The 13,581-nt window shown below is 45.7% G+C and overlaps 1 protein-coding gene across 1 annotated transcript in view; it reads left to right on the top strand.

The window, feature by feature from the left end:
* Window positions 1-2,261: 2,261 nt before the first annotated feature.
* LOC114618212 (zinc finger protein 709-like) overlaps window positions 2,262-13,581 on the top strand; it is a 27,810-nt gene continuing 16,490 nt past the window's right edge. The window contains exons 1-3 of the mRNA XM_028763906.1: window positions 2,262-2,921; window positions 3,110-3,167; window positions 4,151-5,090. Of these exons, the coding sequence (XP_028619739.1) occupies window positions 2,786-2,921; window positions 3,110-3,167; window positions 4,151-5,090 (1,134 nt within the window). The 5' untranslated portion in view covers window positions 2,262-2,785. The remainder of the gene's footprint in view (window positions 2,922-3,109; window positions 3,168-4,150; window positions 5,091-13,581) is intronic.

The following is a 13,581-nucleotide window of genomic DNA, read 5'->3' on the forward strand; positions in this document are numbered from 1 at the left end:
CCCCCCCCCCCCCGGCTATTCGTTCTCCCTTTCTCAACAGGGTTTCTAGACCCATCTAGCCTGGGTTTAAGCAGTACTGGTCAGTACTCTCTCCATGATGCTGCATTTAACTTCTCATCCTCTGGCCTTCACCTCCCAAATCCCAGTATTTCGATTACAGATCTGTGCAATCTCATCTGGCGACCTTTCTACATCCTAAACACACACGTTATTCTAATTACAACTTTTCTTTAGGGCAAGGTTGGTTTGGTTGGTTGACTGATCTTTGCAGTGTAGAGGATAGGACCCAGGGCTTTGTGCTGTATCATTGAACTGCATCTCCAGTGTGTGTGTGTGTTTGTTTGTTCTTAGCATGTATGTGTTGTACAAGTTTCACTTTGCAATGCAAGATGGTCTCAAACTGATAATCCTGTCTCAGCTTCCCTATTGGTGGGATTACAGGTATAGGATACCAGGTTTGGCTGAGTGGCTGTTACGGGGCTAAAGTTCTGCCTTGTTGGCTGTCTGCATGAAGCTTTTTGGAACTGTGTTCTCTAAGATGCATAGACCTCTCAGTGTCTTCCTTGGCCACAGACAGATATTGAGATTAAGGGTCTTTTTTTTTTTTTTCAGACTTTTTCTGGGCTGGGTCAGTGGCCCTTGAGGTACAACTCCTAAGTACTCCCTTTCCCTGTGGGGTGTCACCTTTAAGGGCTTTATTTATTTATTTATTTCACAGTTTTTCAAGAAAGGCAAGTATTTAATCAATAGTGATTGAAAGATGACACAGCTTTTACTCCTTTACTCTCTTGCCTCTAGCTTCTCCTCGTCCTTCCTCCCTTCCCTTCCCCCTCTCTCCACATGGTCATGGCCGGCCTCCACTTCTCTCCTCTCTCTTCTTTCTCTACCATCTTCTCCCGTTTCTCTCCCTACCTTTGCCCTCTGCCCTGAATAAACCCCCTCCCCTTTAAAAAAAAAAAGAAAGATGACACAACCTTTTTCTAAAATCAAGAAAGGTGGTCTGCATTTCATTAAAAAGGGAGACAAAGAGCTGGAGAGATGGCTCAGCGATTAAGAGGACCCGGGTTTGATTTCCAGTATTCACATGGTTGTTCTCAACCGTCTGCAGATCCACAGCCCGGGATCCATCTCCTTCAGACACGCATGCAGACAAGACACCTATGCACGTAAAAATGAATGAATACATAACAAGTGAGACTCGGTGGTCCTGTCCGGCATTCCTCCAGCCGCCTGGCATGCCGCCTGCTGCAAACTGGAATGAGGGTCCATTCCTTATGTTACGATCTCCACACCTCTGTGGCATGTGTACGCCAATAAATAAATAAATACATAAATAAATAAATAAATGTAGTTTTTAAAATGGGCTGAAGCCGGGCAGTGGTGGCACACACCTTTAATCCCAGCAATTAGGAGGCAGAGGCAGGTGGATTTCTGAGTTCGAGGCCAGCCTGGTCTACAGAGTGAGTTCCAGGACAGCCAGGACTACACAGAGAAACCCTGTCCCGAAAACAAACAAACAAACAAACAAACAAAAAAAAAAACAAAAAAAATGGGCCAAAACATAGCTTCTAATCTGTTTCCGTGTGAGCCAATCCCCTCTAGGAGAAACTTTTGTAGTGCCTTGTTTCAGCGCGTGTCTCAGTGCTGAAGAGGGAGTAGGCAGGGCGGAGACTGCTCTAAGGCTCAGGACTGCTGTGAGATCCTATGGGCTCTGGGTGCTCATGCTTCTCCCTTCTGTCTGCTCTCTGCCTGTCTTTCTGCTGATTTCCTTGTACAATTTTAAGTTTAAAAGCTGACTTTTATTTTGCATGTGTAAATATCATGTTTTGCCCTCAGAGGCCGGAAGAGGGCACTGGTACTCTTGGAACTGGAGTTCTGGATGGCTGTGTACAGCCAGGAGAGTGCTGGGAACTGACACTGGGTCTCCAGCAGTGCAGCAGGTGCTCTTAAGGTCATCTCGCCAGCCCATCCTGCACAATTTTAAAGGGAAGCAGAGAGAGAAAACAATGGGCCTGTGATAAATCTGCCAACAGGTTCGACTTGGTGACACCAGCTGTCATCCCAGCCTTGAAAAGGATTGGAAGGAAGATCTTGAGTTGGAGGTTGGCCTGGGCAACAGCCAGACACTGTCTAAAGCCAACCCAGCATCTAGGGAGATGGTTAGTGGGCGAGCATCTACTGTGGAAGCATGGAGACCTGAGTTTGGATCGCTAGTGTCTATGAAAGCCTGTACCACCCCTCTGCTGGGGTGAAACCTGTTGAGCTTCTGGCTCAGGGAGAGGCCCTGTCTTAGTAGCAGTTCAGAAGTGGTAGTGTGCATGTGCATGGGTCCTCCACACTTGCATAGATGCGGGTAGAGCAAACAAGTGAATGTGAATACAATAAGCCAGCAGTTAGAGTGAACAGGTCAGCTCCCAGTGCTTTATGAGAAAGGGAATGCAGTCTAAAACCTGCTAACAAAAGGGCTGGAGACCACAGACATGTATGTGAACCTCTTCTTAAAGGGAGATTTATTTTTATTTATGTGTACGTGTCTGTGTTAGAATATGCTGTGTGCTGCCCTGCCCCGCTGCAAGGAGACCAGAAGAGGGTGTTAAATCTGGAGCTGCTTGTTGTAGGCACCCAGTGCAGATGCTAGGAACTGAACTCAGATACCCTGAAGATCCTCAGAAATGTTTCTAACCATTGAGCCATTGCTGCAACCCCTCATGGGAACGCTTTGTGGACTGAAGGCAGATCTCTGTGCTACATATGTATCTCTCTTCCTCTTGTAAACACATGTGGGATGTTTCAGGACTTAGTGACCTTCGAGGATGTGACTGTGAACTTTACCCAGGAGGAGTGGGCTCTGCTGGACGCGTCCCAGAGGAACCTTTACAGAAAAGTTGTCGGGGAAATCTTTATGAACTTGGCCTCTATAGGTAAGGATGATATCTTCCCCGACTTTCCCAGTTAGGCCAACATGCTCTACCCTTCATTGCTGGTCCATGATTGGAAATGTGAAAAAGTCACACTCTGATAATAACCATAGCATCATTGCAGTGGATCGTGAACCTGGAGTCTGATGCATTCTCTCTAATAACTCAGTTTTCTCCCCTATGTGTTCCAGGGGAAGGATGGGACCAGAATATTGAAGACTGGTACAGAAATCAGGGCAGAATCCTAAGGTAACTCACTTGAGAACAGAAAGGATTGTTCCACGACACAAGGGTAGGAGCTGGGTCAGTAGGTGGTGAAATGCCTTCTGTGCAGGAACGAGGACCTGTATTTGCTCCCTAGAATCTATGTAAAGAACCAGGTGGGTGTGGGGACATGTGCTTGTCATCCCAGCTTTGGGAAGGTAGAGTGAGGTAGATCTCTGGGGCTCACTGGCCAGCCAATCCAGTCACATTGGCTAGTTCTTTGTGAAAACAGAAGACCCTGTCTCGGAAAATAAGGTTAGCCAAGTAACTGAGGAAGACACATGAGATTGACTTCTGACCTACACACGTACACACATGTACACATATGTACACACATGTACACATATACACACACATTTACACATACACAGACACAGAATTTTAGTTCATCATGAAGTTTTCAAAAATAAGCCCACCTAACAGTAAGCTTACTTATTTTCACATTTTATTTATTTACTTACGTGTATGTGTATGCACACGCGCATATGCAACTATGATGGCCAGAGGCATCAGATTCCTCTGGAGCTGGAGTTAATTTAAGGGTAGTTGTGAACCTTCTGACATGGATGCTGAGAACTGAACTTGGGTCCTTTGTAAGAACAGTACACACATTCTTTGGGCTGGAGAGATGCCTCAGAAGTTAAGAGCATTTGTTATTCTTGCAGAGAACCTAGGTTCAATTCCCAACACCCACACGGCAGCTCATAGCCATCTGTAACTCCAGTTCCAGGAATCCGTTGTCTTCTGGCACACAAGAGGTATGCAGACATACATGTAGGGAAAACACCTATACACATAAAATTAAAAAAAATAAAAGCATTAAAAAAGCAAACAGTACACACTCTTACCTGCAGAGATCTCTCTCCAGCCCCCAAATAGAAATATAAATTTACCTATAAACATATAGGTAAATATGAAATTGTGAGCAAGGCACTTATAATGTGTTCTAATTATTATTTTTTAAACAGCAGCCATATTGTGGAGAGACTTAGTGACAGCAAAGAAAGTAGCCTTTGTGGAGAAACCATCAGCCAAATTCTTGACCAAGATCTGAAAAAGAAAAGCTCTCCTGGAGTAAATCTCTGTGAATGTAGTGTGTGTGGATTAGCCTTCACGCCTTGTTCGTCTGGGAAGCCCAGCAGAGCACACGCTGGACCGGAAGTATGTGATTCCAGATGCAAACCGTGTGAGACAGCCTTCCACGATTACTCTTTCCAAGTCAATGGCAAGTCTCACCATGAAGACAAACCCGACGGGTGTCGGGAACACGAGGACGACTTTCTTTCTTTTACCAGCCTTGGTGACTTCATTATAACTCGTACTGAAGGTGGACCCCATAAATGTAACGTGTGTGGCAAAGGTTTGCACTACCCCAGCTCACTTAGAATCCACGAGAGAATCCACACAGGAGAGAAGCCCTATCAGTGTGAACAGTGTGGGAAAGCCTTCAGCTGTTGGGGCTCAGTTCGAAGACATCAAAGGACCCACACTGGCGAGAAGCCCTACAACTGTAAGGAGTGTGGGAAAACCTTCAGTTCTCTCTCAGGCCTTAAAGGACACATGATAAGACACACTGGGGGTGGACCTTATAAGTGTAAGGCTTGTGGAAAAGTCTTTAACTTGCCCAGTGCGCTTAGTAAACACGAGAGAACTCACACGGGGGAGAGGCCTTTTCTGTGTAAGTACTGTGGGAAAGCATTCATTTGCTCCACCTCAGTCCGAAAACACGAGAGGACTCACACTGGAGAAAAACCCTATGAGTGTCAGCGGTGTGGGAAGGCCTTCATTTCTAATTCAGGCCTCCAAGGACACATGATCAGACACACCGGGGTTGGGCCTTACAGATGTAAATTCTGTGGGAAAGCCTTTGGCTCTCCCAGTGCGGTTCTGAGGCATGAAAGTGCTCATGTTGTGTAGGGAGAGCCTTCACTTTGAGGACACTGAAGGTCCTGAGAAAATCTTTTACTATCCTAGTTCGGGTACAGAAAATGATTGCGGGGGGACTTTTGTTTAGAGAACATGGGGAAGTCATAGTCTGTCAGATTTTATGTGGAAACATGAAGAACATGGGGAAGTCATAGACTGTCAGATTTTATGTGGAAACGTGAAGAGGCTGCAGAAAACCTTATAAATAAAAGAATAAAACCTGCTTGTCTTTGTGCGTGTGTGTGTGTGCACACGCATGCGCGTGTGCGTGCTCTGTCACATGTGCCTGTGTGCATGTGTAACAGTACATTTTGTTGAGATGAGCTGGAAGATACATAGGTGGATTCTTTGGTTAGGTGTGGTAGCATAGGCCTTTGATCCCTGTACTTAGGAAGTGGAAGCAAGAGAATCTCTGTGTGTTCAAGGCCAGCCTGGTCTACATAGAGATTTCCAGGACAGCCAGAGCTACACGGAGAAACCCTGTCTAAAGAAAGGGGCCAGGGGACCCTCAGTGGTTAAGAGTGCTTCCTGTCCTTCCAGAGAATCAAGTTACTGTTGTCAGCACCCATGCTTGGGATCTTACAACTGTGGGTTCAGCTTCAGAGAATTTGAAGGTTTCTTCTGGCCTCTGTGGGCTTTGCACTTAATATATCAATACATGTAATTTTAAAAAGATGGGATGATTTCTCAAGTTAGTACCCAGGGGACATGAATTACAGTGGTTGCTATGGAGAAGGCTTTGGGATGGAATGTAAAACGGCGAAAAACACTATTCTAATACGTACAAAGCCTGTGGGAACGAACCCTATCTATCTATCCATCCATCCATCTATCTATCTATCTATCTATCTATCTATCTATCTATCTATCTATCTATCTATAGGTCAGAGGACAACTCTGTGGCATTAATTCTCTCCTTCCGCTTTACATGGAGTTCAGGGGTGGAACTCGTGTCATCAAGGTTGGCAGCAAAAGTCTTCTCCACCTGCTGAGCCATTTTGTCAGCCTGCCCACTTCTTTTTTGTGATTAGCTCTTGCTGTCAGGATGGCCTGGAACTCAATAGTCCTCCTGCCTCAGCCTCTGCAGTGTTTCCAGTAAAACATTTGAAAAAAAATTTTCATTTATTAATGTGTGGGTGGGGGATCATGTGCTTCTGTAGTGCAGAGGACAACTGTCTGCAGTGCACTCTGTCCTTCCTTTACATGGGTTTTAGGGATCACACTCAGGCTGCCACACATGCCCAGCAAGTGCCTTTACCTGGTGACCCATCTGGTCAGCTCTAATTAGTTGTTTTTTAATATTTGTGTGTGAGTTTGTCCCAGTGCAGGTGTGGAGAGCAATCCAGGTGCTGGCCTGTGGCAAACCGTTTGAGTCAGGACCCGGCCCAGGAGCTTCTGGGGATTCTGGTCTATGCCTTCCGTCTTGCTGTAGGAACGTGGCAGTTAAGTTGCTACTGTGCTGGTTGAAATAGAATGGCCTCATCGACTCATACATTTGAATACTTGTAAAAAGGTTTTGTTTTTTTTGTTTTTTTTTTTTTTGTTTTTTTTTTGTTTTTTTTTGTTTTTTTTGTGGTTTTTTGTGCCGGGGTCTCTCTGTGTAGCCCTGGCTGTCCTGGAACTCACTCTGTAGACCAGGCTGGCCTCGAACTCAGAACTCCGCCTGCCTCTGCCTCCCAAGTGCTGGGCGTGCGCCACCACCGCCCGGCTGAAAAGGTATTTTTTAAGTTAGTTAAATACTATAACAGTAATACAAATAGTTAAAATTTGCTAACTTGCTAACCCAAGGCCGTTACAGGAGATGCAGAACAGGGAAACAAAGGTCAACTGAGTGTTCCGGGAATCTGTTCCCGTGGTGTCTGATTTAGCCTCCTCTAGAAAAACTCCCACCAGAGGTCCCAAGGACTTATAAGTTAGATTCAGCCAGATGGTCTGTTGGCTCAGAAAAACATTCACACTGGGTCGGTCCCAAGGCCACAGGGACCAGAGACTATTCTCGTGGGATTTGTCAAACCTCTGCCTGAGATCTGCTTACACATATTACAGACATTTATAACAACCAATTGTGTGTGAGTACCCACAACCCTCTCCCCCCCCCAGCCTTTATCTATAAAATCCCTGAGCTGTTAAATCTCAGGGTCGATGGCCCCTGCCTCCTGCATGGGGCACATTGATCCGAAGCTTCGTATATTAAACCTGACTTATGTTATTACAGCAAGAGGTCTCTGGAGTGTCTTTGGGGGGGTCACCCTGGGTCACCCCCTAGAGGGGTCTTTCACTTGGTCTCCAATGGGTAAAACAGGGAAGGATTAGGAGGTATGATTTTCTTAGGGGAGGTGTTGCTGGGGGTGGCTATTCTGAGCCTCTCTGCTTCCAACTTTCAAATCAAGACATGAGTTCTGGGATGGGCCTGCCACCATGCCTCTGCTCCACTGACTCACCTTCTGAAACTGTGAGCCCCAAATTAACGGTTTCTCTTTTATAAGTTGCCTTGGTCAAGGTGCTTTATCACTGCAAATGGAAAGTCACTAAGAAAACTGCCCGCTCCAGGCTTTTATGTGGGCTCTGAGGATCAAGCTTGCATTTTCATACTTCGATGGCAAGTATTTTAGCGACTAAGCCATTTCTCCAGATTGTGGAGTGACCCTTCCAATAGAAACTTGTGGTGCAGGGAGGCTGCTCTAAGGTGTCAGCCTGGAGTTTAGAATCCCCCTCCCCGCATCAGTAGGGATGGAGCCTAGGATCATGCATGTCCCAGGCAAGCCTTCTAACCTCCGAGTAGACCCAGCTGTAGATTGGATTTTAAGGGCCTACAAGCCTGTTTAAAGGTTTGGTTTCCAATGTGACAGTATTGGGATGTGGTGGAACCTTTTTTGTTGTTGTTGTTTTTTGTTTTTGTTTTCGAGACAGGGTTTCTCTGTATAGCCTGGGCTGTCCTGGGACTCACTCTGTAGACCAGGCTGGCCTCAAACTCAGAAACCGCCTGCCTCTTCCTCCCAAGTGCTGTGATTAAAGGCATGCGCCACCACTGCCCGTCGTGGTGGAACCTTTAATAGGTCAGCCTAGTGAGGTTGTTTTTTTTTTTTTTTTTTTTTTTTTAGGGGTGGAGGTGTTAAGACAGGATCTCCGTGTAGCCCTGGCTCTCCTGAACTCACTCTGTAGACCAGGATGGCATCAAACTCGAAATCTGCCTGCCTCAGCCTCCCAAGTGCTAGGACTAAATGTGTGTACCACCATGCCTGAGTTTTTCTTAATTAATGTGTGTATGTATGTGACTCTGTGTGTGAAGGCTTGTGCAAGTGGTCACAGAAGCCAGAGAAGTTAGAAATTAGAGTTACAGGCAGTTGTGAACAGCCTGGGGTGGGTGCTGGGAATCCAGTGAGGGCCCTCAGGAGAACAGTATGTGCTCTTAACTTCGACACTATCACTGCAGCCCCTGGTCTTTGGGTTCTTGACATGCTCAGTAAGGAGACAATGGGACTTCAATCCATTGCTTTCCCCTTTTTCACTTTCCAGCAGTGAGGTGAACTGACTTCACTGTGCCAGGGTCCTCTGTGATGTGTTACACCTCACAACAGGCCTGAAACAACAGGCTCATCTGTTACGGACCAGAGCTAAACTGAACCAAAGTAAGCATCAGCATTATTTGTGGGGTGAACTTCCAGAGCTAACTGACTGACTTCTTGCTTGTGATTTATCATGAAGGAGTCTGCAGACATCAAACATAGATGCTGTGTACCATACACTTGCCACACAAGAATTGTGGTCACTATTTATCTTCCTGGAATATCTTCATGCTTTGTGTGGCTTGCCTTTAAAAGACACAGAAAATACACTTGCTTGCTGGCATGGTATTAGCCGGCGGCCCTCCCATCTCTGTCTCTTGCATCTTCTGTTCTGCCTTTCCTCTAATCATCCTCATTCCCCAAGTCGAGGCTCCCACATTGGCTAACCACCAGGCTCCCGAAATTATGGATTATGTAATTACATACTTACGTGTGGCTGTGTATTTCCGTGTGTGGGTGTGTCCATGTGAGTGCAGGTGCCCTCAGTAAGCACAAGAGGATATCAGTAGCAAGTGCTTATGAGCTGCCCAATGTGGTTGTTGGGAACTAAACTTGGAGCCCCAGCAAGAGCAAATTTCTTAACTGATGAACCATCTCTCCAGCCCCACTACAAAAGGTTTTCTAAAGTATGGTTTCCATCCATGAGGATGAAGACATCTTAATCACCTCTCATGGCCCCCACCTCTTAATCCTGTTGCTTTGAGAATTAAGCGTCAATATTAACCCAAAAACTCAGGTCATGACAAGATTTTCCTAAAGTCATGTGCCACCAGATCTAGCTAACATGTAATTTAAAATAGTGCATTTGCGTGGCTGGAGAGGTCACTAGGTGGTTAAAAGCCCTTGTTGCTATTGCAGAGGACCCTGGTTCAGTTCCCAGCAACCATGTGGTGGCTTGCAAGCATTCATGACTCCAGCTCTAGAATCAACTGACTCATGGGGGCCTGAAGAGATGGGGGAGCCTGCAGAGGTCTGACCTAGGTCCTCTGCATGTATGTTATGGCTGAGTAGCTTGGTGTTCTTGAGGGACTCCTAACAGTGCGAGTGGAGGCTGTCTCTGATTCTTTTGCCTGCTTGCGTGACCCCTCCTGCTGGATTGCATCGTCCAGGCTTGGTCTTGATATGATGGTATATGCCTGTAGCTTGTCATGTTGTGTTTGGTTGATGTGGGAGGCCAGCTCTTTTCTAAGGGGAGGTGGAGAGGTGGAACTCTGCAAGACAGGAGATGAGGGAAGAGACTGGGGAGAGGGGAGGGAGGAGGGGAAGTACTCCTGTCAGGATGTACTATAGGAGGGGGGCGGGGAGAGAAAGAGAAAAGAAGGAAGGAAGATAGATATACTCTCAGGAGTGAAGAAAGAGAGAAGAAATATACTCAGCTCACTCAGATACAACAGATTTCAAATTGAAAATCAATCAAGGCCTAGGACACAGCTCAGTGGTAGGATGCCTCTCTAGCATATGAGAGACCTTAATTTCCATTTTTAATACTGAAAAACCAAAACAAACAAGCACCCTGTGCTCATTAGGGTTTTGTTTGTTGTTGTTGTTGTTGTGTGTGTGTGTGTGTGTGAATTCAACAAACAACTGAGAGCCACAGGTGAAGAAAGAACCTCAACAGAATTTCTCAAATTTCTGCCCTCATTTAAGATTGTGAAGTAGAAGTGTTAGGGTGAAAAACAAAAAACCTTTCCCCCGTTAGTTGTTTTTGATCAGTGTTTTATCGTGGTAACAACGACTAACCACAAACAAACTAGGACACCCCACAAAGCAAAACAAGCCCCCAAATTCATTTTTTTGTTTTTGTTTTTTTGTTTTTTGTTTTTTGTTTTTTGTTTTTCGAGACAGGGTTTCTCTGTGTAGCCCTGGCTGTCCTGGAACTCACTCTGTAGACCAGGCTGGCCTCGAACTCAGAAATCCGCCTGCCTCTGCCTCCCAAGTGCTGGGATTAAAGGCGTGCGCCACCACCGCCTGGCCCCCAAATGCATTTTTAAAGTTATTGATCTAACTGAAAAAAAAAACAACCTAGCATTTGTACCAATTTGAACCCTTTCTTTTGCTCCTTTTTCTTTCCTTCCTCTTTTTTTCCTTCATTTCCTCCTCTTCTTCCTTCTCTTCCTTCCCCCCTCCCCCTCCTCCTCTTTCTCCTCCTCCTTTCTTCTAGAACTTTCCATGTAGACTAGGCTGGCCTCAAGCTCACACAGATCTGCTATTTCTGCCTCAAGTCCTGGGATTGAAGGCCTACACCATCATGCCTGGCCAATGGACCACTGTTTAGATGCAGAACAGAATCCCCTCTCTTTGTGAAGGTATTACATAAAAGTCAATAGCTCAGAGATGAACTTTAAGAACAAGTCATGAGGGGCTGGAGATCTCTCCAGCTCAATAGTTAAGAGCACTGGCACCATGAGGACCTGAGTTCAATTCCCAGCACCCACATGGTCAGTCATAACCATCTATAGCTCTAGTCCTAGGGCATCTGATACCTTCTCCTGGATTATAGGCACCAAGCACATAGGTGGTACAAAACCCACATCTATGTAAAACACACACAGCTGGGATTTTAGACAGACACCAGTAATCCCAGTACATGGGAAACTGAGGCAGGAGAATCACAAAAGTTCAAAGCCAGCCTGGTCTACACAGTAAGTTCTAGGCCAACCAGGGACACAGGGGCTGGGAGCTGGCCCAGTTGGTAAGGTACTTACTGCACAAGCTGAGGACCTCAGTTCAGATCCCTAGCACCCACATAAAGGCTGGCTAAGTGCAGCTTTAGTGCTGACACAGGGGTCAGACAGGTAAGTCTCTAAGGTGCCCAAGTTCATTGATGATCTTTAGGCTTAGGGAATCTCCCTGCCTCAAAAAGTAAGGCGAATGGGGCTGGAGTTAGCCCAGTAGTTAGCATGCTTACTGTTCCTAAATAGGATTCATGTTCAGTTCCCAGCACCCATGTGGTGGCTTACGACCATCTGTAACTCCAGCGTCAGAGGCTCTGATGCCTCTTTTTGCTCCCATGGACAATGGACAAGCATATGGTGCACAGACACACATGTAGGTAAAACGCTCACACACATAAAAGATAAGTAGTAATGGAGCTGAGATCAAAGGATCGCCACAAATTTGAAGCCAGCCTAGGCTGAGGTGTGAGATCCTGACTCAAACCAAACCAGAACAAAAATGTTCCCGCCATGAACTCATGTTATTAAGAAATCTCATGAGGAAGCCCTCAAAATTCATGTATACTTGGGGCCGAAGAGATGGCTCAGTGGGTAAGAGCACTTGCTGTCCTTCCAGAAGTCCTGAGTTCAATTCCCAGCTTCTTTACTGTGACTTACTTCCAGGAGATCCAGTGCCCTCTTCTGACCTCCATGGTCACCAGTCACACACACACATATGTGAGCAAATACTCAAACATGTAGAATAAATCTTTTTGTTTTGTTTTTGAGATAAGATTTCCCCGTGTAGCTCTGGCTGTTCTGGAACTCACTCTGTAGACAAAGCTGGCCTCCAACTCAGAGATCTGCCTGCCCCTCTGCCACCACAGCATGACTAAAATAAGTCAAATTTTAAAAAAAAATTCAAGGACATAAATTATGAGGGCTTCCTCATGAGGTTTCTTGATAACATGCGTTCATGGCGGGAATATGTTTGCTTTGAGACAGGATCTCACACCTCAGCCTAGGGTGGCTTCAAATTTGTGGCGATCCTTTGATCTCAGCTCCTTGTGAAGCCTGTCTGGCAATGAGGCACCTAGTTCCCTACAAACAGGCCAGCACCAGATCACAGTTCCCAGGCTAGCTCCTGGGCTGATCCTCACTCCCATCACTTTGATTCCCAGGCTGTTCCAACTTACACGCTGCCTCCCACCTCGGCACTCCCCCTTGAAACTGGAAGGGTCTCCACCTTCTGCTATCCTGTCTGCATCTTCATAGTTTCACTATACTAGGAACTCACTCTGTAGACCAGGCTGGCCTCAGACCCGGCCCTGCCCTCGAGGTTCCTTTAAAGTGTCTATACTTAGATGTGTTACAGTCACTTTTTAATTACATTTGCTTGAGGTCATTTTAAAAAATGCTGTACTGTGCTAAGGGGGGCAAACCCAAATCTTCATGTTAGAAATGTGGTCTATCGCTGAGCCATATCCTGAGTCCACTAACATTTAAGATAAAGACTTATTTATTTAGTGTATAATGATTCCCTGGAACTGGAATTAAAGACTCCATTAGCCACCATGGGGGTGGTAGGAGACAAAGCCAGGTCCTTTACAAGAGAAGTGCTTAACCACAAAGCCAGCTCTTCAGTTTGTTTTATTTTATTTTATTTTATTTTATTTTATTTTATTTTATTTTTGAGACAAGGTTTCATGGTGTAGCCCTTTCTGGCCTATAACTATCTATGTAGGTTAGTCTGGCTTGAACTCACAGAGATCTTCTGCCTTTGAGTGTTTGGATTAAAAATTTGGCATGCTTCACCACTTTATTTTTAATTTAACTTTAGAAAAGAATTATTTTCATTTAATGTGTTTCAAGTGCTTTGCTTGGATGTATGTAGGTTTGGGCACCATATGCTTGCGGTGCCCACGGAGGCCAGAGGAAGGCATTGGATGTCATGGAGTTAGACCTATGGGTGGTTATGAGCTGGAGTGTGGGTGCTGGGAATTGAACCAGGGTCCTCTGAAAATGCTTTAAACCATGGGGCCATTTCTTCAGGCCTGTTGAGGGCGACTTTTAAGTGTTCGGATTTAGATATGGTGAGTTCACTTTGAAGTAAATTTGGATCACACATAGTTTGTGAGATGCTGTTCAGACTGTGTTAAGCCTGAGAGTACATTAGTAGAACCTTTTCATTTCAGGATTCAAACAAACATGGTGAGAGAGGGAGAGAGGGGGGGGGAGGGAGGGAGGAAGGGA

The sequence above is a fragment of the Grammomys surdaster genome, unplaced genomic scaffold (assembly GCF_004785775.1).
Source record: "Grammomys surdaster isolate TR1022 unplaced genomic scaffold, NIH_TR_1.0 140, whole genome shotgun sequence".
Lineage (NCBI taxonomy): Eukaryota > Metazoa > Chordata > Mammalia > Rodentia > Muridae > Grammomys > Grammomys surdaster.